The 26,394-nt window shown below is 39.5% G+C and overlaps 1 protein-coding gene across 13 annotated transcripts in view; it reads left to right on the forward strand.

Annotated features, from left to right (window-relative positions):
- The window catches only part of ANKHD1 (ankyrin repeat and KH domain containing 1), a 98,436-nt gene that overhangs the window by 11,851 nt on the left and 60,191 nt on the right, over positions 1 to 26,394 (forward strand). For all 13 annotated transcript variants that reach the window (XM_041718899.2, XM_041718900.2, XM_041718901.2 and 10 more), the window contains exons 2-5: positions 2,949 to 3,102; positions 22,898 to 23,054; positions 24,456 to 24,603; positions 25,450 to 25,597. In XM_041718899.2, the coding sequence (XP_041574833.1) occupies positions 2,949 to 3,102; positions 22,898 to 23,054; positions 24,456 to 24,603; positions 25,450 to 25,597 (607 nt within the window). The remainder of the gene's footprint in view (positions 1 to 2,948; positions 3,103 to 22,897; positions 23,055 to 24,455; positions 24,604 to 25,449; positions 25,598 to 26,394) is intronic.

Here is a 26,394-nt window from a genome sequence, read left to right on the forward strand (position 1 = left end):
GTCTTAGTGTGTGAGAACCTGCATTGATTTACAGAAATGTCAGACATTCTGACTTGAAAATATATTGAAGTTTATTCTGGGAGACTGGCGATAGTGCAGCTATTTTAACATTCTGCATATGGATTTTCAGTATTTTCACACTCAAGATAGATTTGTATTGTGGGTATGTTATTAAGCTCTTACTAAAAATCAAAATAAAACCTAGAAATTAATGCTCAACATGTGCAGTAATAATGAAAGCATCTGCCTTCCTGTGATACAAAACTATGATGAAAGTATTGTATATGATGCAAGAATTTTTGAGATATTTTAATTGAGCAAGGTCTCTGGAAGTACATTTTTGCTGATGTGAAGGAGAGCTGAAAGGCAGGAAGAGTTAATAAGAGTGGTGAAAAGAGCAGACAGCACCAGTACTACCAAACTTGTATTCTTAAGTAAAAGCTGTGTGTGTAATTTACTCTAATTAGTAGTGTTTGCACAATCATTATTGAAAAGACAGACTTATTTAGAGGATCCTGTAAGCAAAATGTATTCCCTGTTGGGGGGACAGAGGTTCCTTGCAAGCTGAGTATTTGTGAATGGTGAATTAACACTGATTTAGACTTGAGAGGTGGATTGTTGCTTGTAAAATCCAGTAAATATATCCCAGTGAGCTTGTGCTGGCAGCAGTCAGGGAGAAAATGGTCCATATCTTTCCCAAAGTGTCAAAACCATGAAGGTTTAGAATTTGCAGCAGGACAGCTTCTGGCAAGTTGCTGCAAGGCTGCTGTGCTTCCCTTGGCTGAGGATTGCCTGGCTCTTCCCAAGGCTGAACCCTAAGGCTTGCCAGGAGCCACTGAGTGTTTCTGCAGTGTTTGTTGTTCTCAAGTGCAGTTGTTTCAGTGGGAGGTGACATTTTTACTCCTTTTGCTATGTCCTCAAAAGGGAGGACTGCTGTTAAATGTAGTGGTGTAGCTGACAAAGAAAAGTGTCCATGAGAATCTAATACAATTTCTTGTATCTAGTTCTCAGCTGTATATAATGAATGGTCATGTACACAGAGTGGGAATTTCTACCCTTCACCAGATCACACAGACATGTTGCAATAGGAATAATATTTTTGTCATTTTCATGTCTTGTGTAGTCTTGTGGGAAAAAAATGAAAAACCCTGAAGTACTCAACTAGGTAAGGGTGAATCTTCCCAGAAGCCAGTTTTGCATCAGAACTCATGAAAGCAGGGAGTCCTTAAGCTGGCTATGGACTAACCTGGAACTGGAGTTCTGCTGAGGGGGCTCTTACTGTAGGGTTGCATTTTGCTGTGAGTTGTAAATAGCTCTTCTTTGTTCGTAGTAAAAATATGCATCACTGGTTTAGGTCACTAATTTTCTGCTTGTTTAGTGTTCAACTCTTTCTTGCAATGACAGTTTCTTATTTTAGGACTGTTGCTCAGACTAACCTAGAAATCTTACTTCTCTGAGCCCCAAATCAGAGCCTGCTGCCTTACATTTAATATTTGTGTCTGGCATACAAGATCTACTATCTGTAAGCTGGCTGGGATCACAAATACCCACTGAGATGTGAGCCTCATGTTTGGTGTTCCTAAAAAGTCATGCTTGTTCCCTGATTGCCATTATATTCCAATGTTAGCATTTCCCTGGCACACGGGGCTGGCTTGGACACCAGAGGATAGTGTTACACCATTTACATATCAAAAAGGGGAAGAAATGAACGAATCCAAGTTGCTCTTGAATAGCAGTGCTCTGTGCTGCTCCCAGATCCTGTTAACGTTTTTCACACAATGGAGCACTTAATGAATCTGCAGATGGCCTGATTTGGTTTTTTTTAAGTATAAATTTTCCCTTTCCAGGGGAAACAAGATGGTAGTTTTCTGCTGAGGTGAGAAAAATAGGGGGAAGTATTTTGGGGAAAACTGAGAAAGGAAGATGAGACTGGGGTATAAAGTGGGAGAGGGCAGCAGCAGCTGAGTAACAGGAATGTCTCATTTCTATGACAAATCTAAGGTACCAATAGTGTTGGTACAGATAACAGACAACATCTAATTATGAAATAGTGTTTTTGTCTTAAAACATTACTGAAAATAGAGGGAATTATATCTGAGCTTGGGAGATTCTGAAATGTAGCTCTGCTCTCTTTAGAGTGTGAGTCAGGTATCCTCCTTGTTTACTCTGGCAAGCTGTCATAAAATTGCAGTGTGTTATGTTGAGTAATTCCATGGGCTTGTGTTTGGAGGTCACGTGGGGCACTGGTGGGACAGCATTATTGCTGCTCGGTTGGAATACCTGCCTGCCTAATCGTTCTGCAGATCTGTTCTTGTCCAGAAAGCAGAGCAGACTGGGGAAATGCTGAGTGCCAGCTTGGAAACAGATGTTTTGGTGTTGAGTTTTGCTCAACTCTTGTGTTCCTGCTCAAAACAAACACAATCTTTCAGCTACCTCCCTTGAAATTACTTTTAAAGTAAAAATGAAAGGCATCTCGGGAAAACATTCCATCTTTCTCTGGCACTCAGATAGGTCCAGATGTGATGGTCACCAGTAATGACCAAAATCATTACTGGTGGCTTTTATTAATAACATGATAGATGAGCTTCTGGTGAAAAAGATGTTACAGCTTCTTGTGTCTGCCTGCTTGGGTGGTTAACTGTGCAAACATGCATAACACTTATTCAGTATTTCATCTGAGTTGACCTTGCTGTATTTAAGGTGTTTTAAATTGTAAATTTTGGAATATTTTTTGTCATGCAAGGTTTTTGTCTTTTGTGATTTTAACTACCTCTTCAGTGAGTTGACCAGATGTTTTTTGTAGTTTTGTTCTATGTTCTTGGCAGTTAAAACACAATTATGATAGTACAGTTAGATTATTTTTGTGGGATTTTTTTGTGGGTAATATTTAAGATTTACATTAAAGCTTCAAAAATGGTAAAATTGTTTTTTTCTAACTTGGCAAACAGGTTGAATCATTTATTTTGGACCAAGAAGATCTTGATAACCCAGTACTTAAAACCACATCGGAGTTATTCTTATCGAGTGCTGCAGAAGGTGCGGACTTGAGAACTGTGGATCCAGAAACACAAGCAAGACTAGAAGCCTTACTGGAGGCAGCAGGTACTTTCCTTGTGTAGTTCTTTTTCTGAACCTGACTAGTACACACATCTGGCAGCACATAAATTTTGACACTGGTGAAATGTTCAGGAGTCTGGAAATTTCCTATGATGAGCAGAACATGGAAAAGAAGCTCATAACTCCTACAAGTGTTGCAGCTTGCTTAGTCCATTCTTTCTGTACATACAGAGTTAGAAAAACTAATTTGAATTAAGTGGTGTTTCATTGACCTGAGATGACATTACTTTTTTTTCTTGCTGCTTTGGTCAATATATAATTATTAATTCATTACTGTAGAAATTTACAGATAAAATACTTTTTTCTTTGTTTTAACTTTCACAGAAGCATTTTTGCATTCTGTAGTTCTGAGGTATCACTGTTGGAAAAAAACATATGAAGCATTCCTGTTTCAGGAACCAGACCTGATAAACATAGTTGCTTCTACATTTATTAGCGTAAGAGTGAAAGCTTGACTAATTCAAATCCTCTGACAATATGTGATTGGGGTGTTTGTAATGGATTTGGAAATTATTTGTTAGTTTCAAAATTCCAAGGACAAAAAGATATAAAACCCCTGATTTGAAACAAAGCACATGTGATCATCACAGGTGTATGCTCAGACTTGTGGTGTGCTGAAATTGGAGTTTTCAGACCTTACTTTGGAACTCTTAAGGAGCTACATAAAATAATGTTTATTTGAAGGTGTATAGATGCTAAGCTGTGTACAGTCTTAAAGGAGAATTTTATTCTAGGGAAGCAAAAGGGGCAGGGATTTGGGTTTTCCTTGCATTTTGGATTTGAAAAAACCCCAACTTGGAAGACAGCACAGGTTTTGTCAGCAGGAAGTTGGAGCAGTCTGTCTGCTGTAACACTTGAAGACCAAACATCATTTTGTGAGGGAAACAGGCTGTTCCTGGGATACTACATGCACTAAGGGAATTTGAGTAATTTACTCCCTTTTTAAGCACTTTTAAAAATGCAGATCAGTTCCTCTCATGTACCTGGCTGCTATGTCCCAAAGCCTATTTCTGGCTTTATAAATTGCTGATGGATCTGGCTGGTGTTATGGGGCAGTGCTGGGGCTGCAGTGCTTACAGGGATCTCACAATATTTGACATATCCAGGAGGTACCTTTGCTGCTTGTAGCACCTGTGAGAATGCTGTCTTCAGATTTCTAAGCAGTAGTTGGGTATTTGTCCCCAGGATTAGATAATTTGTTTTTTAGCTGAGGTTTCCTTGTCTTGGTTTTCCCAAGTACATGAGCAGAGCAGAAGGAATCTGTAAAGAAGAGCAAATAAAAAAAGGAGTGCCTTTGTTTAGGGATTTCATCTCCCTCTCTAAAAAGACTGGACAAAATTAATGCCATTTAATGAATGTGTGAGATCAAGAGAGTGAAAATACTCTGGGGGAAGTTCTCTAGTTAACCTCTACTTGCCCTTTCCACTGTGGACTGGAATACTAAAAATATCAGGCTAACCTAAAGAGGATCCTGTGAATCTGGTAGTTCATTAATAAAAGCCATAATTTGACAGTGATTGAAAAGGAAGTTAGTGGTTCGGGGAGATGTTCTAATATCTTCACTGGACTCATCTGCCTGGTTTGTCTGAAAATACCCTTTTTAACCCTAAGTGATCTTCTAGGCTTCCATCATGGCCTAGTGTTCCACATCCCAGTGTTGGGCCTTTGTATTGTTTTGCAGTTTGGGAAAAGCAAGTGATTTCTGCTGTTCTTTTAGTCTCAGTTCAGTCCTCAGCATTAAAAATAGCTTGGAGAAGTAGATGGCAGAACTATGGCTCAAACACATTTAAAGCCTTGTCTGTAGCTTCCAGGCATAGCTTGGCCTTGGTTGTGATGATCGCCCTGTGTAAGGTTGATTCCACCTTACAACCTAGAAGAAAATCAATCTTGTGTTCAGTGTCTTGGATTTCTTGGGGTTTCTCATGTGCCACGTTTGTGGCTGTGTCATTAGGATCTTAATGAGTATGACTTGCAAAACTGGTTTTGTTCATTCTTCTTGAATCCTTTAATGCTCAGATCTCACATGGACATGTTGTTTATTAGTTCTGGAAGGTAAGTTCTAGCAACTGCAGCCACATGGGATATTGTTCTTCAAAGTACTTGTGTAGAAGTGGTTTTCAGCTATTGTGTCCTGTATGATTTGTAGGAGTTGTTTTGTTTGTAAGTAGCTGTCTTGATTTGATAGCTGCTGCACAGTCAAGTGTAGAAGCCGGAGGTTATTTGAACTGCTTGAAAGTGTTTCTATAGGTTGTTTTTACCCACCATGAGAGTGCTGGATATTTTTTCACTTGCTTGTTTGACTTACTTATTCTGTTTCAAGGACTGTGGATGTTGAAGGTGAGAGCCTTAAGCCGAATTTCTAGCAAGAGGGTTGTGTTTCATCCCCCTTTGGCATAGTAGCAATTGCACACATGTACATACCCATGTGCACACAAACACAGAGGTCTTGTTTTTCTCTAAAAACCTGCCTGATTAGCTTCAGTTTAGACAACCATACTTTATTCTGTGAAAGAACAGGAATTTTATTAATGAACAACAACCTTTAAACAACTGTCAATGTTTGTATTATTTCACAAAAAATAGTTCTAAAATTTTTATTCAGTAGTTCTATAGTTCTACAATAGTTCTATGATCAAGACCAGGAGACTGCTGTAAATATCAGTTGTTTCCACCTTCAGAAACTAAAGATAAATTAAAACAACTGAATCGTGCTGTTTGGCAAGTTTTAACCTAAACAAACCAAGTCTTGTGTATCTTCCTTCAGTTTAACTCCTATTAGCAGAGAAGGGATTTATGGGTAAAATAACCTATGGAATGAGAACCATACTGCTTGGAGTAAGTTTCTATTTTTCAAGATGTAATTAACAGATTATTAGTATTCTGAGAGTGGAGTCCTGCACTAGAAACTCACTCCACTGTTAATTAGGGTACTGTTGATTTCTTAAATAATACTTCAGCTCTGAAGAGTCATGATTCTTGTGTGGATCTTCAGAAGGGCAGTCTATTAAATGCCCTTTTTAGGGGCAGTTGTTGATAGTGGAGATGAGAGCTCTTTGCTACTGGAAGTGAATGGTTAGAGTGTTGAGAGCTCTTGTTCTTCTTGGTGGGTTCTTTGTGTGTCCTCAATGTGTGTTGGTGAAAGGGCAAAGTGGGAAAATTCCAACAGGTTAAACCCGTTTCATTTTCTGTTCCCAACTTGTATCAGTATCAGGAAGGGGTAATAACTTGTTTGTGTTGTGCAGTCTCTTCAGGTTTTTTTTGAGGATAGAGAAAGGTGTTGGTTCAGGCACATGGCCAAATAAAAATCCTGGATGCCCATTTGGTGTATTCTGCACTGAAAACACAGATTTCTGCAGAAAGTTGTGAAATGTCAAAATGTTAATCCCTGCAGTTAAAATACCCTGTTGATAGTGTTTCAGCATGGTTTGGCTGAGTTTTCTGGGAAGTGACATAGAGTGTTACTGAACTGCTTTTTGACTTGAGGAAATAGCTTGAGTGCCTGTGTCCCTTCCAGCAGAGATTTTAAGTGTGTTCCTTCTCAGTCTGAATGTTGAAACACTGACAATGAAGCATCAAAAAAAAAAAAAAAAAAGATAAAAAAGATGCAGAAGAAAGTGGTAAAGAAACTTCAGCTGCCTTTGGAGGACATGATGTTCCTGTATCTACACAGGGAGTAGTTCTGTAAGGAGTGAGATCTTCAGGACTCCCACTATTGTTTGCAAAGAGGCTTGTGAGGAAAATATTTTGAGAGTGAGAATGTTGAGCCAAAGGTTTGTTTAATGAAACATGTGAATAGTCCATTCTTATGTTCAAACAGGGAGCAGAATTGTCCTTTTCTGATGAAATACAGTATTAAAGCTGGCTGGAGACCCTCTCAAATGTTTTGGTGTTTTTGAGACTTTGAGGGATTAATTGTAGTGTAAATGGTGAAAGAGAAATTGAGTTCTAATAATGTGTCTGTTAATACCTGTGAATTTCAATAGTTCTTTCAGGCATGAGGGCCTGATAATGCTCTTTGGAAAAGCTAATAGGGTGGGGGGGGGGAATAGGTTGTGTATTTTGGAGCTGGGAAAGGCAAAAAGTGGAAGTGATCATCTGCATAGTGGAAATAAAGAACACAGATCATAATATGAATGAGCCCAGATGAAATCTATCGGCTTTAGGATAAACTGAAAGGTTAGAGTAGATTCAGCAATTGTGGAAGTGAGTGCTTTCCTTTGTATATGTACATTTCTATTTAGTCACTTGCCAACCTATTTTGTTTTTTGTTTTTTTTTTTCTCATGAGATGTGATCTAACCCATTCATTATTCACTGACAACAGGGGTTATCAGAGAGTGAGCTGTGGTCTAGAAGAACAGTGCCAGAGAGGCACAGCTTGCTTTCATCCTGCATCTGAGGGAATCCTCAGAAAGTGTCAGATACTGGGCTAGAGAAATTCTTTGATCATATCCTTTGACTCATATTTATGATGAATAAGATTCATGTGTGAACTTGATGTTTCTTTTCTTAGGGCTGTTGAGTAACTAAGCTGTGATTTAAATGAAGGTGGGCATTAGAAACTTAATGTCTGAAGGGTTGTCCAAGCTCCACTTGAAACTGTAGAAGTGGGGGTCTGTAGGTTCATTTTTGTCATTTTATTGCCTCTGTGCTTGTGGAATACATCAAATGCATGTCTAGATCTGTATTGGTGTTATGAAATAAAGAGAAGCAGAGTCTTTTTGCAGGGGAATCAAAAGAGGATTGCTGGAATTTGAGCAAAGATGTAACTTTATGGTAAAAATGTTGCAATATCAAATTTGAAGTGTGTTTAGCCTCCTTCAACATGGCCAAAATCTTACCTGAGTCAGGTTATTGTGACTGATTGTAAACCAAGAAAGGCTTTTCACTATAATGTGATCTAAAATACTTGGTGTTATATGGGCATGGTATACAGACCATAAATAAGGGAAACAGTTTTCACTAGGACAGTTTGAACAGGCTCCATTGTAGGTGTTTCTTTAGAGATCAAAGCAGCCCTGCCACTGAAATCACCACTGTCTTGTTAACTGGAAAGCTTGTGCCTTTTGAGACATTGGCATATTACAATGACTTATTCCTTTTCTTTCTTCACCATCTAAAGATTCAGAGTGGGAAGGAATATATGGTATGTGAAACATACAGATTTGTTGTGCTTTTGAGTAAATTGGATAAACTCAATTGAGTGCATGTAATTGAATTATTAATATTATATCTCTCTGAGATTTTGCATGATTTAAATATTTTTTCAATTCTAGTAGGCTTTTAGATTAGAAAAAAGTCTAGTCTAATCCTGCTCTTAGTCAAATTAACTTCCATGCTTTGATAGTGTGTTAAATGTATCAGCTTCATATTTTTTAGCTGTTTTCCAGATGGATTTTGCTGTGAAGAATGGTCTCATTGTCATAACACTCAAATTGCTGCCTTTAGGTATCAGATGGCTATGTTACCTTACCAGCTATGAAAGCTCTACTTCTGGAGCTCTTTGGCAAAGATGATTTTAACCTTTCTTCAGAGGGGATGGGGAGTGGGAAGGCATGAGACAAAAACGTACCAGTTTACTTTTGTGAAGTATTAAAATTGGCCAGGGTTCTCCTCAATCTCTCAAGTTGACTACATGCTTATGTATATCTGTGTATGTATGTCAGAGGTAGTCATAAGTAGTCAGTAAGTTCTTCATGATTGTACCATAAACAATTTGTGCAATCCTCCTTTTAAGAAGATTTTTTTCTTCTGGATATAGTTTTTATTAATTCAACTTCTCCTTTCTATTTTCCTTCTGCTATATTTTATTTTTCATGCAAGCTGGATTCTTCTGTAAGATAAAACACCCTTTGCTCACTTATTCCAATATGGGAAACATATTATTGCTGGTTAAAAACTTATTTCCATTCAATATTGATTTCAGGACTACTTCTTATATTAGTACTTGGAGTAGCCTCAGCCAAAAGGAATGCAGGGAGAGTTTGGGCAGGAGAAAAGCAGCAGTGCTTATTGCCAGTGCTGTGTAGTGCCTGAATTGAGATGTGATGTACCCTGTGCAGAGTTGCTCTCTTTGGTCCATGTCCCTGCCTCCTCTCAGCAGAGGGCTGTGGTGTGGTGTTGTCCTTGGGATGCTGGGAGGGAGGGGAGCCGAGATGGGAGCTGTGGGACACGAAGCAGCTACTGCTCTTGGAAGTCTGAGTTCACCAGAATGTGACTCTTTTCCTGAACTGTGTCAGGAGGGAGTGAGGAAGGAGTGAGGAGGTAGACAAGCCTCAATCTCTTGCTTGTATCTTCTGCAAGAAGAGTCTTAGTAGTTTATTAAAAAAAACCTCAATTACACTGACTTGAAATCTATGTTGTCTGCATTTGTCAGTCATGTAGTTTCCTTAGCACATGGTGATAAAATCAGAGTTTAGAAATGTTCAAAAGAGAGTTTGAATATTGGCTGGATGCTTTGGGGTGTGCAGATGATCGGATCTGAATCCGTTTTTCAGATTTCCCTCTTTGGGATTTATTTTTTTTAATGTTCTCTAGCTTAATATTCAAGTGTGGTGGCAGTAACCAGTGCCAGCCACTTACTCCATACTGGACTAACTGGTAAGTCAGGTTGGTAGTGTGGATGTGGAGCCGCACCTCCTGGAGCTGAGGGAAGTGGCCTGTGAGCAGTCATTGCATTGGAGCAGGGCTGTTTGCTGCCAAAACTGTCTGGGTCATGTTCTGTGTCCGGGGACACCCTCTTGGGGTGGGCTATGACACATCTGTCTACAACACTTCTGGCAGTTCTATAATCCTAGCAAATATTTGGGGTCTTTTAAAGTGTCAGAAGTAACAGATTTACTGAGTCATCAATATTTTGCAGTGAACATGTGAATTGGTTGGGTTTTTTTCAATTGTTTATTCAACTTTGACAAAATGTTATTGTTGTATATTTAGGAGGTAATTATAAGCAAGTTTCTAAGAAAACAAATGGTAATATAGTATATGCATAGCACAAATAATTAAGTTCTGCTTATTTGTAGAAAGTCAAGCGAGTTTTCACCAGAGTAATGAAAAACAAAATATGTGAAATATGCTGCCACTTATCTTTGGTTCTGCTTATGGAAACAAGTGGCCTTCTTTACAGTGGGGTATAAGCATCTTAGTTTCCTGCTATAAATTATTTCATGCTGTTTTACAGACCTTACTTTGAAAGCTAAAAACTTAAATCTCTAAAATGAGCTATAATACATTAAACATCTTGCACAAAAAGGCATGTTATATTCTTTGTAAATATGAATTATTTAAATACTTAAATATTTTTTACATACTAGGATATGATAAAAACAATTATTGTATTGCATAAAGTTCTGGTTGTATTCATCAGGAAAGTAGTTGTGATGGGAGCAAAATGCACAGTGCAGGTCTTTAGGGACTTTTTCTCGTGTGTGATAAAACTTACTTCCAAACCAAGAATTGTTAACTTGTCATTTAGGCATCACCTTTCTCTGAAATTATGTACAGCTTCTTAAAAATATTTCAAAAATTTGGCTGAAAAACGTCTCTAGATTCAGTTTTACCTTCTTCCCCAGGCAAATTCAGCTGTGCTTGTGCCATTCCTGATGGGTGGCTTTAGGAACAGGTTAGACAGACAATCTTCAGTGCTGGAAGCTCCAGAGCATGCCAAGCCCACTGCAGTCCTTGGGATTAAAGGATTTTTGAATGCCAGTCCTCAGTGTTATATACTGAAATATGTAACTCAAGGGTGAAGGGAGCACGAGCTGCTTCCTTTGGAAGAGCTTTGTGAGGGAAGGAAGAAAAATGCAGTAAAGTAGTTGGTGTTTTTTAGTGGCTTTGACTGCTTGTTTAATGCATCTGATGTTCAATGTTCCCTTTTCCAGTGCAGCCATCCTTAGAGCTGATTTGCAGACTGGTATCACCCTCAGTTGTTTTTTTTGGTGTTTTTGGTTTTTTTTTTTTTTTTTTGTTTGGTTTGGTTTTTTTTTTTTTTCTTAACTCATGTTCTTCAGACTTTCATCTGTTCTTGTTCTCCTCTGGAGTCTCTGTACGTGATCTTTGTTCTTCATAACTTTATGCCCCAAATGAGTCGTGTTACTGCAGCTGAGCTCTATTGATGCATGGAGAGAGGAGTGTTATTTCATCTGTCCTCCAAGCTGTGTTTTGTTTATACATCTCCATTTGTTGTCTGTCTTTTGCCTTTGGTTTGCAAGTTGAATTTGTCTTTAAATCTACCACTACTTTTCTGAAGAACTGTAACAAATTATTCCGTGTTTGTGCATTTGACTATTCCTGTGTGTGCAGTTGACTATTCCTTTGTATATGTGTGTATATATATTATTTTTCTGACATTCATGTTTGAATCTGTCCTTTAAAAACATTTCTCAACTCAGAATCATTATAAAGGCTAAATTTGTATCTTTGCTTTCAAAGAATTAGTTGGTTCTTGAGTAGCAAGAGGATGAACCACAGCAAGCAAGAATGTTCTAATCAACCTGGCCTGACTTCTAGCTGCCTTTGTCTAGTATTGCCAAAACCAAGTAAGCAACATGTTTTGGAATCTCTGGAGGGAAAGTAGGAAGATTTGCTAATGAAAAAAGGATAAACTTGCACTGTGGCTGTGCTTTTGGCTATCAGCCTTCATTTACAGCGAGAGCATCCAGTACCTGATCCCTCCCAGCAGTAGAGACACAGCAAGATGTAGAACTTTATTGTAGTGTTTACACAGAATAAGAGCAAAGACCTGGAGGAAATGGTGAAAGAAGTTTACTGTGGTAGAACCTTAACTGGCTGGACTTTTCCCATACTCACTATTGGAAGCAGCTCCTTCCATTGGATTTGTGCTTGTTACAGTTTCTCTCTGCACTATGCTCTGAAGAAGTTCAGTAGAACTTGTTCTGTGTGGCGGCACGTGTTGGATTCTGTGACCTCTGATGGATGAAATCTCCCATCTGAAGTACCAGTGCTTCAGAGACATGGAGCTGAACAAAAATGCATCTCTTCCCTTTTGTTTTTAAAACTGCAGGAGAATGCTGCAAAAAATAAAAATATGGGATGACCTCCCCTGGGATGTTCTTATAGAGGGGTGTTAGCAGTAGAAGGGTGTGTTCTTTCTTCAAGCTGGGTCATGGTAAAATAAATTCCATATCTTCTTTCTGAAGACTGTAGTATCCTGATTTTTGGTAGTTTGATACTCTGGTTTGCTGCAGCATTCTCAAAGATTTTACTTTCAGGATCTTTTGTTTTGCAGCACATGTGTAATGATGACATTACACTGAAAGGCTGTGGATCATTTTAGGCAGAGGAGAGGGTTTCATGAAGAGTTTCTCAAATGCTCAGTTTGAGACATGAATTTATACACTATTCTGTGCTATGCACCATTAGTGTGGTGATTGTTTTTTTAAAAGAAGTGGTGCACTTGATCACTCTCTGAAAATACTCAGTATTTTAGCTTGCTTTGCCTTACATAATTAGTATAAACTGGGGGCTAAAACTCTGTGGACTTCTGAGTTAGCTCAGTGATGTTACTGGCATTCAGTTTGCTCTTAGTATTTAAAAATATCTTTTTCCCAGATAGTCACTGAGTACTGTACAGAGTCAGACTTGCTTTGTGATTCAGAAAGGCAATTACAGCCCTTTGGGGCTCAGTTTGCCACTGACTGCCAGAAACTCTGAGAAGAGTTCAAGTGGGCTGTTTGTCTATAAATAGCACTCAAAGTTACTTGAGTTTTTGCCTTCCTGCATCTCTGTTGTGCAGAGGGGTCATATCCTGGAGTCAGTCTCCAGAGGGGTGTGATACTTTCCCTTCCTTTAGGTTACTCAAAAAGCAGAAAATAATTCTGGTGTCTTCCCCTTGTCCCTCTAAATAGGTGGGAGTGTCTGTAAAGTAACTTGTTTTCAAGGGACACAAGCCCTAAAGAGGATGAGACATGAAATACTGAGCTGAGTTAGAATGCTAGAAGTCAAGAACAGGAATTCTGTGCACCTTTCTCAGCATGAGCATTATTTTTTTTTCTACTCTTGATATTTCTCAGGGATAAGTGAGGTTTTTCTTTGCTCCCTACCCTCCTACAGTGGACAGGGCCATTTCCACATTCCTCCTTCCCTTGTTTCAATAGCATTCTTAGCTCTTTGACATGTATCTTTCAGATTCTTGGAGCCAAGCAATTGTCAGACTTGAAATGAGGAAACATTTCTCTCTGATAAGCCATGAAAGGAAGAACCAGGAAATGAAGAATAATTACCAACCACTAGCTGTGATATTTTTGTGTGAAATAATTAAATAAACAGTACATTTTTCCATATTTGATGGCACAAAGTAAAAAATGTGTAGCTTTCTTTACAGAGGTCTTAATTTCTGCTTAATAGATACCTTCTTCTGGATCATTCAGCTCGTTGCATCACTTGCATAAATGTGTCCCATGCAAAACCAGGACATCACCTTTGTAGTTGTATGGATAAATATTGTATGCATTAAAAGCTTGAAATTCCCCAAGAGTGACTTAGGGGTTTAAAACTACCTCGTATAAACACCCAGAAGCGATCGGATTCCTTCTTCTCTTCCTTGACATAGAGGATGATGTCCAAAGCTCGGAATTTGAATAGAGCTCCTTTGATTCTGGCTGGGCACTGGGTGGGTGACAGCAGCTCCCCATGCCCTGTGCTGGGAAAGGCTGGGATGTGCTGGGATGTGCAGGGGTGCGCTGGGATGTGCAGGGGTGCACTGGGATGTGCTGAGATGTGCAGGGGTGCACTGGGATTCTCTGGGGTGTGCTGGGATGTACTGGGGTGTGCAGGGGTGCACTGGGATGTGCAGGGGTGCACTGGGATTCTCTGGTATGCACTGGGATGTGCAGGGGTGCACTGGGATGTGTGTGCTCACACTCTGCCGGGCAGGCTGGGAGCAGGTGACTGCCCAGCGCGGGAGATGTGCTGACGCTGCCGTTTAACTGTGTCCAGTTCAAAGCCAAACAAAGGCAGGCGAACAATTCCAGCCGTGGCTGAAGTTTTCCCTTAGCTAATCACAGCAAGGCTGGAAAGCAGGGTACAACCCGAAAGGGCATTTGTTTTAAGGCTATAATATAAAATGGAGTTGAATATGCTCTGGTACTGCAGCCCTGGGGAAGGTGTGGAGGGTTTGTGGCAGGAGGAGATAACAAGGAAGGGAGGACTGGCAAGGGAAAAGGCATTGGGCACCCAAGTATTTTGCTGAGGTTTTGCTGCTATGGCAAAGGATTCTGGGTGTGTATTGCTGGCTTTTATCTGTGTTGAGGGTGGGGAAAAAAAATCCCTGACTTGGTCATTCAAAAAAAATTTCAAACTAAGTGCTAAGCTCCTATTTAACTGTGATATCTAGTGTAACTCCCATTTAATCCCAGCAAAGCAACAAAACAAAATTCAGGTTTTTCAAAGTTACATAGATAAACCACTGTTTAATCCTATTCTTTTCCTTTATAATTAGAATTAAAGTTAGTACTGTGTTTTAAATATTTTTCTCAAATCTTACATTTTTTACCACCAAAAGCAAGTTAGAAAGAATGTCTTAGTTGCCAATGGGTACGAGTACTTTTTCCATGAAAAAAAAAAAAACTAAACCAGAACAAACCCCATCAATTTAGTGAAGCTGGTAGAAATAGTTATTCTCAGACAGAAGTGGCAGTTGTTTTCACTGTAATATTGCTTTTGTCCTGATGGCAGTTGCTGTTTTAAAACACAAGGTAACCCAAGAGTCAGAGTTCCCTCCCAGATCGTCACCCACAGTGAGATGGGTTGAAAAGCTGTTTGCTGCTGCTGAACTACATCTGTAATCATGACACCAGAGTAATTAATGATGCTTCCATATGAGCTACATGCAATATGTGTGGGATTAAAGTGCATTTCTTTGAGTGATCAGCACAATTCTCTGCACATATGTGATGAGTTTGTCTGGAAGTCGTGGTTCCTGTAATGGGTCAGCAGTGTTGAGAGTTGCATCTGGGAACTTGTTGCCTTGTAGTAAGGCAAATGTTTCTTTGATAGAGATTTAATAGGAACAAAATCTTTAAAATTTGAAAAGTTAAATTTCTTTCTAAAATCCTGGATTATGAAACAAACGTTTGGAACAAACATTGTGAATGAGTGACGGGAAGGTGTGTGAGCTGGGTAAGACGTTTTAGTGGCTGTTTGCTGTCCTAGTCAGTAATCTGCTGTTCCTGCATGGTTTTCTCTCCTCATACCAGTTATGGTGGTGCCTAGAAAGACCTTTTGCTGGTCAGACTTACCTTGTGCTGAGAGAAAACTCCCTCCCCTTTTCCCCAGTGTGAGGGCAGTGGGGGAAACATGGGGAGAGGAAGAGCACAAAGTCATCCTTCTGAAAGTGGCCAAATGTTAGATTGGCACAAAAAAGCTCATGTTATTTTAGCTTTAGAAAAGGTAACTTAATGTTCATACCTGGGAGAAAATGGATTCCTAATGAAAGCTTGGGAAAAATCAAACTGACAGAAAAATTGAGAGTTCTGCTGTAGCAAAGTGTGGCATGGTCAGGATTTTAAATAAGGTGAGGAGTTTTGAGGAAGTAGTTATGTGGGTAATTTTTCTGGTATTATTCTGTCCTATTTGACCTCTCATATGTTAACAAATCTCTGCTACAAGGTTTAAACCAATCTTTTAGTTCAGTGTTCTAAGCTAAAATATGTCTGGTATTCCATATCTGTCAAACACCTGTATTCTTCCTTGAATTCTGAAAACAAAGGAATGGGGTGGATTGGGTTGGTGAAGAGAAATTTCAGACTATTTAGGAAGATTGGGATTTTTTTCTAGAAACATCTGTAAGTCTATGTAAAGCTGTTTTTCATTGCTGAATTTGCTTACAGGCCTTCCAAGCTTTACTGAAAATGGAAGTTGGTGGCTGAGGTAGTGAATTCCCTGATTAGGTAACTCTTATTGAAGTGACGTGAGACTAAATTGAAATCTAAATTTATAAACTGAAACTTAATGAATCTAATTTCTCAAATGTTAATGAATATTGACTAGTTAATCAAGGATTTGTGTTTATGGGGAATTTAAAATTAGTTTTCAGAGTGTGAGATATTTAAGCACACTAATGTAAAAAGGAGATGTTCTCAAAAAGGAGCCCTTGCCATCAAAATGTTACTGAAATAACAGTAAGAACTAACTGTAGCTGGAGAAGTACTTCCTGGCTTTTGATTCTGCAAAAGGAAAATCTCACCGCTCCAGCTGCCCTGCTGGAAAGAGGAGAGAATGTGGTGGAGATTGCTGGCTCCTGTTTCCACAAGTGCATTGAAATAGATGTAAATGCAAGTGTAATATTAAGAGTTTGTGGTGTCAAGTAAGTGAAAAGTGGGAGCTGGAATTAGGAGAAGTTTTCTCCCAATATATGTGTATGTTGAAATGGCCTTTCAGTTGTTTTTTGGGTTTTTTTTTTGTTTTTTTTTTCAGGCATTCCCTTTCACTTGTGAATATTGTGGGTGATTTCCTTTTATGTTTAAGAGAGTGGATTTGTGAAGAAGGGATATTTTGAGATAAGGACCATGAAGTACAGTCCAGGATAACAAATTTCTGCTTTTGCCAGAAAATGCTTAGCAGATGATCTGAACATGATTTTTCAGATTGCACTGAAAATGTCATTTTTGAGCATCACAGTTTGCTGTCAGGAATATGATTTGTAGCAATTGAGAACTCAGCTGCTCTTGAAGTCTCTGGGGAACTGTGATGGTGACACATGAAATATTGTAAAATACTAATTAATAAATTTTTAAAACCCTCAAGCTGTAGCTCCTAATTTCATGCTAAATTAATCTTATTTAGCATGTCCAAATACTAATTGAGAAGAAGAAAAATAAAAATTGCAGCCAGTGAGGTTGGCTTGTACCATGCACTTGGTAAGATGGGAAAATAGTTTTGTAGTGAAAATTTGTATCACCTGTATGTAAAATAATATTTTCTTGAATGAAGTGCTGATACACCAGACTGGTGGAGGTACAGGGAGTTTTCATGGCTCTGGAGCTGAGCTGAAATCAGACCATAACTGTGATTTTCAGCAGTAGTGATTCCAAAGGCGTGTACTTGGATTGCAAATACTGAAAGCCTCAATGTAGTTTTTTTAGTGTTTTAGAAAACAGAGTAAAAATAATCCCTACCATATCAAACTGTTCCATGCCTCGGAATAGTAGTGTTGAAATGACCTACTGAAAAATGGATAAGCATTTTGGATAATGCTTTTCTCCAAAAAAAATACCCAAAAATCCCAAATGGCATTACTCAAGCTGTACTCTCATTTAAACCGTTATTTTCCTTATACTATAAATAGACTTTCCTTGTAATTCTAATGTTCTTTAGCTTAGTGTGAATTATTTTTTTAACAACACTTCATATGAAAGTTTTTAAAAGCATATGAATTTTAGAAGATGAGTGCACTAAAATGAAATATTAGTATTTTCTAATTTCTTTACCTGAAGAGCACTACTCAATATGTGACTTTTGCCTTGAGGACTTTAGCTTGAGCAATCAGCATACAATAAGCTACATATAAATATTTAAAATATATTCCAAAAATTGTAAATATATTTATGTCCCTCATTCTGGTGCTGCAAATTAGGTATCTTAATGCAGTGAAACTTGGAAATGACTGTTCCTTTGGGTTTGCTTGGCTTTGGACTGCTCTTTACAAGCAAATGGAGCATGCTTTTTTTTGGTTTACTGGCTCTGAAACTGATCTAATATGAAATTTGTGTTTGGGAAGGTATTTAGATATCATCAGAGAGAAGCCAAATGCACACTTTTGGTTATTTACACAGGCAGTGTGTAACTTTGCCACCTGAGACCTTAGGGAAGAATGTGTGTTGAGTTCTGCTTGTTGCCTTCTTGTCTTGCAGCAACTCTGGGATGTGCTGGGGTGGATGCTGTTCTGGTAGGGTCACTGCTTGTTGGCACGAGGCTGTGGCAGTGGACTTTGGATAGCCTAGAACTTCTCAATTCCTCTGAAAGGAGATGCCAGTAAAGAACCTAAAACAAAGTTCCTCCTTCTTCCTTGAACGTTCTTTACCTTGTCTGAGGTGCTGCTTGTACACCAGGCTGATTAGAGCAGATTCCTGACATACTGGTAAAAAGATAAGAGGTATATTTCTGGGCCATGATTCTCATTTTGTACTTCTTTGGGCCTTTTAAAGCTGTCCACATTTCCATCATAAGCTGTCTTTGGGCTGTGTAAGCCCTTAAGGACCCCCAGCTGATTCTGTATGGACTGAAGCTGAGTTAGACTTTGTGATGAGCATGAGGGCATAAATTGGGTGTGTTACAAGTAAATGTCCTCCAGTGTGTGTTAGAACATGCAGTGCTGGAGCTGACAGGGGAAGCACACAATCACCACTGAATCTGCAGGGCTTTGTGAGGATTACTGGACATTATCTCTTGGATATGTTGATCTTTTTAGGGCAGTCTCCTTTGATGTTCAAAGTATATGTTGACATCAGCTGTGTGTCCTATGAGGGACTTAACTGTGTTTTCCAAAGGCACAAACCTGTTGGTGTTTCCTTTTTTTTTTTGAGGCAATATATGTATCTCTGACTTGTTAAACTCACATCACACTGAGAAGTTATCAGCTCATTTCAGGTTACCTTAAAACTCTAAGCTTGATAGTTACAAGGTGGGAATACCCCATCAGTCTGAAAGTCAACAAGGAAATGGGAGTGTTGGTTGTAGGAGTGTAGGTGTGTATCTGATGAGCAAACTTTTCCCTTGAAAGGTGAGTTCCTTGTTCTAATACACCTTTGTAATCAACTTCAGACTAATTTAAATAGTTCAGTCATATGGCATTAAGGTGTTGAACATCTTGCATTATCTGGCCCCAAGTTCAGTCATTGATCTCTTCCATTGTTGGATAGTGCTGCTGGCCTTGTTCCTGTGGGGTTTCTGAACAGCTAGCATGTGGCTCCAGCAGCAGCTGTTCAGATGAAGAGCTGCCCACTACAGAAGATGTGAAGATGTATCTGCCTCTTCTCTTTTGAAGATCTGTGGCCTCTGTAGTGACCCTGTTTTTCCCTGTAGAGGGTAAAGCAGGAACATCACAGTACAGGTGAAAGTCTCTCCATTCTCTGTTCTTCCAGTTGTCTATTGTTCAGGAATATCCTTAAAGAGTGACTTTCAGGGCCACTGTTCCTAGGCTGTTAGAAGGCACAGGCACAGTAATTCTATCCAAGCTATTTTTGAGTTCACCTTTTTGGTCTTTGCATGGCAACTTATGTTGGATGAAGGCACTTCCTTTTGGCTTGCTTAAGAACAAAGTCTTCATAATTTTAGTTTTAAGCTGTAACCTTGCATTAGAAACATCACCCTCTCAATAACGATTAATGACTGTGGACTATTCTCAATAAAAAACAATGGGTTCCATATTTTCTTTTCAGACTTAAACCTGCAACAGTGATCTGTTCATGAAAAGATGGAAAGGATGGCCTGTATAGAGGCATGTGTAATATTCCAGTGTAATATTCCAGGAAGACCAGAATGTAAGACCTTGGGTTCAGTTCAGATAGTGTCAGATCAGTAATGTATTAGAGAGACTGTAATAATGTGAGAAATTGTGATCACTCTTGTGCAAGAGTGTGTAGAATGGTCTTGAGGATGCTTGCAGTATTTGTTGGATGGGAAGAAACAAGAAGAATTTTGGCCAAGATCCTGCACGTAAATCAGACTGCTGGAGTCCCTATGTGTATAAGAGTGACACAAGAAAAAGTGGTTTGGGCACAAAATTAAGTAAATTAGAGATTAAAAGACACATGAGCATTACAGCATTGAGATTCTGGCATAGTCGTTCTAAATCATAGCAAAATAAAAGCTTCAAATTGTTATTAATGTAGTAAATTATTGAGTATAATGTGTAAAAGGAGGGTGAATGAATGTGTGTCTGCAGTGGTAATTCTTGTAGTCTGTCTCCCTTTGACTCCAGCCAGCCAAACAAATCTGTGGCTGTTGATTAGTTTTGGCACATATAAAAATATGAAATTAAGATCCGGGGATGGCACCTGAGTTAAGCTCTAGGTGGTGAGGTAAATAAAAGGCACCTTCCACTTACCCTCTGAAAAGCTTTAGTGTGGTTATAGCTCATTTTTTGGGACAAAGTCAGAAACAGGAGTGAGCTTAAGTGCACTTTGACTCTCCAGAAGGAAGAGCCAGTGACCCGTGGTTGATGAGTCTCCCAGGAGACCACCAGGTGAAATCCATGAAAACAGATACTTGGGAATAGGAGAGCTGTAGTGGGTCATGTTTGTTTGTCTTAACCAGGCACAGAAGATCTGTGGTGTGACTTCTGCCTTCAGAAATCCCAGGTATAAATGACACAACAAACTTTTAAAACAGAGAAGGTATCAAGTGTGGGTCCTGCTTGTCCCGACAACTTGTCAGTTCTGCTACTTTGGTGAGCTGAAATGATGGAGATATCCAGTGTAGTTGCAGATAGCCAGGTCACATGGGCTTTTGGCTTCTGTGGGGTTTTGATGGTGGTATTTTGGTAGTTCTTTGGGTTGGTTTCTTTTGGCTGGACTTTGTATTTTCCCCTTCTTTTGTCAACAGTAGAGCTGTTAACAGCTCCTTCAATTAGACCTTTTTAAAGTGGAGGGAAGCTGCAGTTGTGTTGCTCCCTGTAAGCTAAATCTCTGCATTTAGCCTTTGCTCAGGGGTCCTGTGGATTTCTCTCGAGTACTTTTCCATGTTGTTTACCACGCTGTTCAGCTTTGGTTGCAGCAGTCCCGGATGAGGCCTCAGTGCCGAGTTGTGAAGACTTAATTCTTTGTCTTTCCTTCAGCAGTGCTTTATGTACACTGCAATGCAGTGTAAGCCAGCACTGCCACCAGAAATAGCTCGTGTAAACATCTCAGCAGTTACCCCGTGAGCAATCCTGGGGAAGCAGAGCTGTGGAAAAACTGTCACTTTCTTGGTGTATTTGGAACTAAATTCATGTCCTGACCCAGTTTTGCAGTGGCTGTCCCCCACTGTCCCACCTGCTCCAGCTGCCGAGATGACAGGACTTCCAACCCCTTTACACCACCAGTAAATCCAGTTTACATGAATACATAAGGCATGAGCTGTGGCATTTGAGGCTTGTTTATTAACTTTGCTATATTTAACAGCCATGGCCACGGGGGTGGTGGCCTCAACAGTTTGGAGGTGGAAGGGGTCATGTTGCCAGTGACCTCTATGACCCCTCACTTTTTGCTGTGATTGCTCTGGACTAGCCAGGCTTCCAACCCAGACGGATGGAGGTGTGATTTCTGATTTCATTGCAGACTGGGCTAGTAGTTATAAATTTGTTTCCGTAGCCGCTGACAATGCTGAAGGGATCCAGATGTGGGATGTTGGAGGCAGGGAGGAGGTGCACAAGTCTCTTAAGCAGCTCATTGAACCTCCATTGCTTATTTCCACCAGCCAAGTGCTGCACCCCAGGGGAGGTGTCTGTCTCAATGGCTGGAGAAGGATTCTCCATCATGTCCAGCACCACATTCCAGTGCTGCCAGCCAGCACTTGGAGCACTGCACCAGCCGTGCAGGGTAACGTCACAGTGTGACTGGTGTGTGCTGGCATAAAGAGATTTAGGGTGGAGAAATTTGGTAAGTATTGATTCTTACATAATCAAGAAGCAGATTAGATGCTCTCAAACTGGGGACATGCATTGTCTGAAGACAGCATTCAAACTTAAAATACGATTTATTCTGTAATAATTACAAGCTGGGTTGTGGGAAATCAAGCATTTACATTTACATTGTCGTGTAAATCAGGTCTGCAGCGATATGCACATACCAAATAACAAATCTTCTGAGGGATAAGGTGCCTTATTTCCAGAGGTTTCTATCTAATTTGACCCTTTTTAACAGCTAAGGAATTGAAGTTACTGATTCATGACTGGTGAAGGTTGCTTTTTGTAGCACATGACATTGATTAATTTTTGTTTGGGTTTTTTTGTGGGTGGCTGGGAGGTGTTTGGGCTGTTTACGGATTTGTACCTGAAGATACAAATCCTGCCCACACTGTTTTGTTTGCACGTGTTAAATAGACTGTGCTTAAATATGAGGAGTAAAACCTTGTGTGGTGTAAAACGTGAGCAAGGAAAGTGGTATTAAAAAAAGAAATTTTAAAGAAAGTTCCTTGAATCTAAGCATTTTTACTGTGTTGTGTTGTGTCTGTGAAGGAGAGGCATTGATTTCAAGTATACTTAAAATATTTGAAATTTCATTTCCTAACTTTTGTTCCTATAGGTAGAGGCGGGCAGTTTAGAGTGGTAAATTACTGAAATTTAAACTAATACATGTTTAAGTTTTTCCTACTCTTAAAAAAAAAAAATATATATATATATATATTAGAACTCAGTCTGCTTTGTTATGGGTGGGAAAGGGGTAATAAGTGTTTTAAGTTGAAAACTTCTTCCCATTCAGAAAATATTGAATCATGTCTGTTTCCCAAACTTCTGATTTGAATGCCTGAATTTGTCCTTAATACCCCAATATGATGGTTTTTGAGCTTCTTTTAAGTTCTTCAAAGGTATGACTTGAGACTTCAGGACAAGTAACAAAGCTGTCAGTTGAAAGATGTAGGGTTTTTACTGCTATATTGTAGTTAATTAAATATTCAGGTCTTGGGCAAATGTTAGCAGATAGTTTTAAGTAGCTAATTATCTGGCATGTTTGCAAATTATTTTTAACTAATAGTGCATGTGGCTGAACTCTAAAATAGTGTCTTTGCGTTTCTTTTGTGTGACTTTCATACTAACCCGACTGATGAACGAACGTGCACTGAAGGAATTGGTAAATTGTCCACTGCCGATGGCAAAGCCTTCGCAGATCCCGAGGTTCTCCGGAGACTGACGTCGTCCGTCAGCTGCGCGCTGGACGAGGCGGCCGCCGCGCTGACGCGGATGAGAGCCGAGAACAATCACAACAACGGACAGGTGGACAAGTACGTACTGAGCGCCCCAGGTTCCCCAGCTATGGGGTTTTATTTCAAATTCAGTTAATTGTACATACTGACCACCCCTGGTTCCCCAGCTATGGGGTTTTATTTCAAATTCCGTTAATTGTACATACTGACCGCCCCTGGTTCCCCAGCTATGGGGTTTTATTTCAAATTCAGTTAATTGTACGTACTGACCACCCCTGGTTCCCCAGCTATGGGGTTTTATTTCAAATTCCGTTAATTGTACATACTGACCGCCCCTGGTTCCCCAGCTATGGGGTTTTATTTCAAATTCAGTTAATTGTATGTACTGACCGCCCCTGGTTCCCCAGCTATGGGGTTTTATTTCAAATTCAGTTAATTATATGTACTGACCACCCTTGGTTCCCCAACTACAGAATGGGATTTTATTTCAAATTCAGTTAAGTGTATGTACTGACCACCTCTGGTTCCCCAGCTACAGAATGGGATTTTATTTCATATTCAGTTAATTGTACTACTGACCACCCCAGGTTCTCCAACTATGGAATGGGATTTTATTTCAAATTCAGTTAGTTGTACGTACTGACCACTCTTGGTGGTCATTATGGGATGGGATTTTATTTCAAATTCAATTAATTGTACATACTGACCACCCCTAGTTACCCAGCTATGGAATGGGATTTTATTTCCAATTCAGGTAATTTTATAGTTAGTACTTAGTAATGGAGCTGTTCTACTGCTAGCAGAAGCAGATTGCATCTGAAGGTGTAACTACTGTCCCATCAGGTTATTGGCTTCACAGGGTAAGAGAAAATTACAAAAAAATGTTACTTTCTGACCTGCTGCTCTTGCTGTGTACCAGAGAGTTGAGTTCTTATTCCAGAAAGTTCAAGTTCTTAGCTGTAGAAGAGTAGGTGATTGCTGAATTTGTCTGGTTGCAGTATTCATATTAATCGTCTCTGTGATACTTGACTTATGACTTTTTGGCTTTGTCTGCAGTAGGAATTTGCCTTGGCACATGCAGTCAGCAGTTTGTCATGGTCACAACCTCTGTGTATCTGGCATTCCCTGAAGTGGGAATAGTATTTGTGAGGTTTACTCCTGTCTTGTGAGCACCACAAAAACCAGGTTTGAGCGCTCCTCTCTGCATCTGGTCTGTATGAGAGCGTATTATGAGTTAGCAACTGATGAGAACAAGCTAGTTTAGACAATAAGGAAAGAGTCTATCTCCATTTTACCTGTGGAAATATTGGCAAACTGAAATACAGATAAACTTAAAAAAAAATATATAAGGTGTATTTTCAAGTAAAGCTTAGCACTGAAGTCAGGAGTCTTTACTGAAAGGCTTCCTCTTTGCCTAGGAAAGCTGCCCAGCTGTTGCAGGTGTGTTTTGAGCTCACTGTGTGCTAACTGGTTTTGCAGTCGCAGTTTGGCAGAAGCATGCTCCGATGGGGATGTAAATGCTGTCCGGAAGCTGCTGGATGAAGGACGGAGTGTAAATGAACATACTGAAGAAGGGGAGAGTCTGCTTTGCTTGGCCTGCTCAGCAGGATATTATGAATTGGCACAAGTAAGTAACAAACGCAGTTAGAACTAAACATTTGTGAAGCATTGTCTGAGGGGCTTCTTTGATAGGTAAACAATTTAGCTATTGTGGCTATTATAATTTTTTATTATTTCAACAGAATATCAGTGAATACAGCTTATTGTGGGTTTCCAGTTATTGTTTGGGTTTCTTTAATGGAAAATGCAGTCGCAGATGCCTTTAGGTTGAAGGGACTTGTCTGAGGAATGAATTCTATATTTTGTGATGTATCTGCTTTTCTGGCATTGTTCTAGATGCAGTCCAGCTGTTCAGCCGAGCAGGAGTATCTAAAATAGCAGTAAACGCAAATACTACAACTGGTTACTTTCTAAAAGCTCATGTCTCAGTCACACAATCATTTTTTTAAATCACATTTTTATCGACAGTACATTAATTTCTGTTAATTTTGAGTTAGATTGCTTCTGTATCTAAGGGCAGCTGCTTTGAAATAGGTGATAGTTCTCAGAAATGCCCAACTTCACATTTTGGTGCCAAAACAGAGGACAGGGAGAGAACTTCTCACCTGTGTGCACAGATCACCACTGATCTGTGGGTGTCCTGGTCATTATTGCAGGTGACAGTTTCTGTGCTGTCATTCTGGTCAGTAAATTACCCTGTAACTTTTGAAAACATCCATATTTCACTGGAAATGCAGAAACTCAGGATATTCTGCAGCAGAGCCCAGTGCAGGCAGTAACTGTGAATGGTCCTGGGGGTGGCACTGGGCTGTGAGAGGATGTGGCAGCTGGCTGGGGAACCAGTTTCACAAACCCCACTGAACTAAAAACAAAAGGTTGGTGTTACAATTTGCTCACTGAACTTTTCCCCTAGGTGCTTCTAGCCATGCACGCCAATGTTGAAGACCGAGGGAATAAAGGCGACATCACTCCCTTGATGGCAGCTGCCAGTGGAGGCTACGTGGATATCGTTAAACTCCTCCTTGTCCATTGTGCAGATGTCAATGCACAGTCCTCCACAGGTAACTGGGGAGCACGAGCACAATTAGTAAGGCTGGCACATAAGGCACAGTTCTTCTGAACATCTGTGTTTTTGTCTAACACTTTCATTCACAAGAAAACATGACAGGAACTGTAAGGAATAGACCAGATCTGTAGCAAATGTGTTTGGAGTCTTAACTGGCCGTTATTAAATATGGATTTTAATGTAAATTCTAATGGAAAGCATTGTTCCTGTAAAAACGACTTTGGTGTTAGAGGACAAGAAAATATATGAAGTTCATCTTTTCTTATTGGTATTATCTAAAATTACCAGTAAGATGACCATGGGATGCATCTCATCAACACCCATTATTTCTGTCTGTTCCTTTTTACTAAAGAGGAGTTAAAATTTTTGAGTGCTTTGAATGTTCTCTGTATTGCTGGTTTTTGACCACAGGTTAACTGACCTCACTGACAGCATTAACCTGCACTTGGATTCTGTTTATTAAGATAGAATTTAAACTTTGTTCAAATTTTCAAACAAGTCATGTGTCCGAACCATAAGATACTCTTTTATCTTTCTGTTTAGCCATTTTAAGTTAAGTTACCTTAAAATTGACTGTAGCATTTAAAACATGAGCCATATGCGAGTGTCTGTCACTTACAGTACCAGAGTTTTAAATTATAAATTTATTCACAGCCAGCCAGTAGAAGATTTTCAAGGAATTACAGGATACAGTCTTAGGAAAAAAAAAAAAGAAAGACAAAACAAAAAAATCATCCCCCCAACTCTGCAGTAACAATTACTTATTGATCTTTTTGTGCATGTTTATTTGAT

This window comes from Taeniopygia guttata, chromosome 13 (assembly GCF_048771995.1).
Source record: "Taeniopygia guttata chromosome 13, bTaeGut7.mat, whole genome shotgun sequence".
Lineage (NCBI taxonomy): Eukaryota > Metazoa > Chordata > Aves > Passeriformes > Estrildidae > Taeniopygia > Taeniopygia guttata.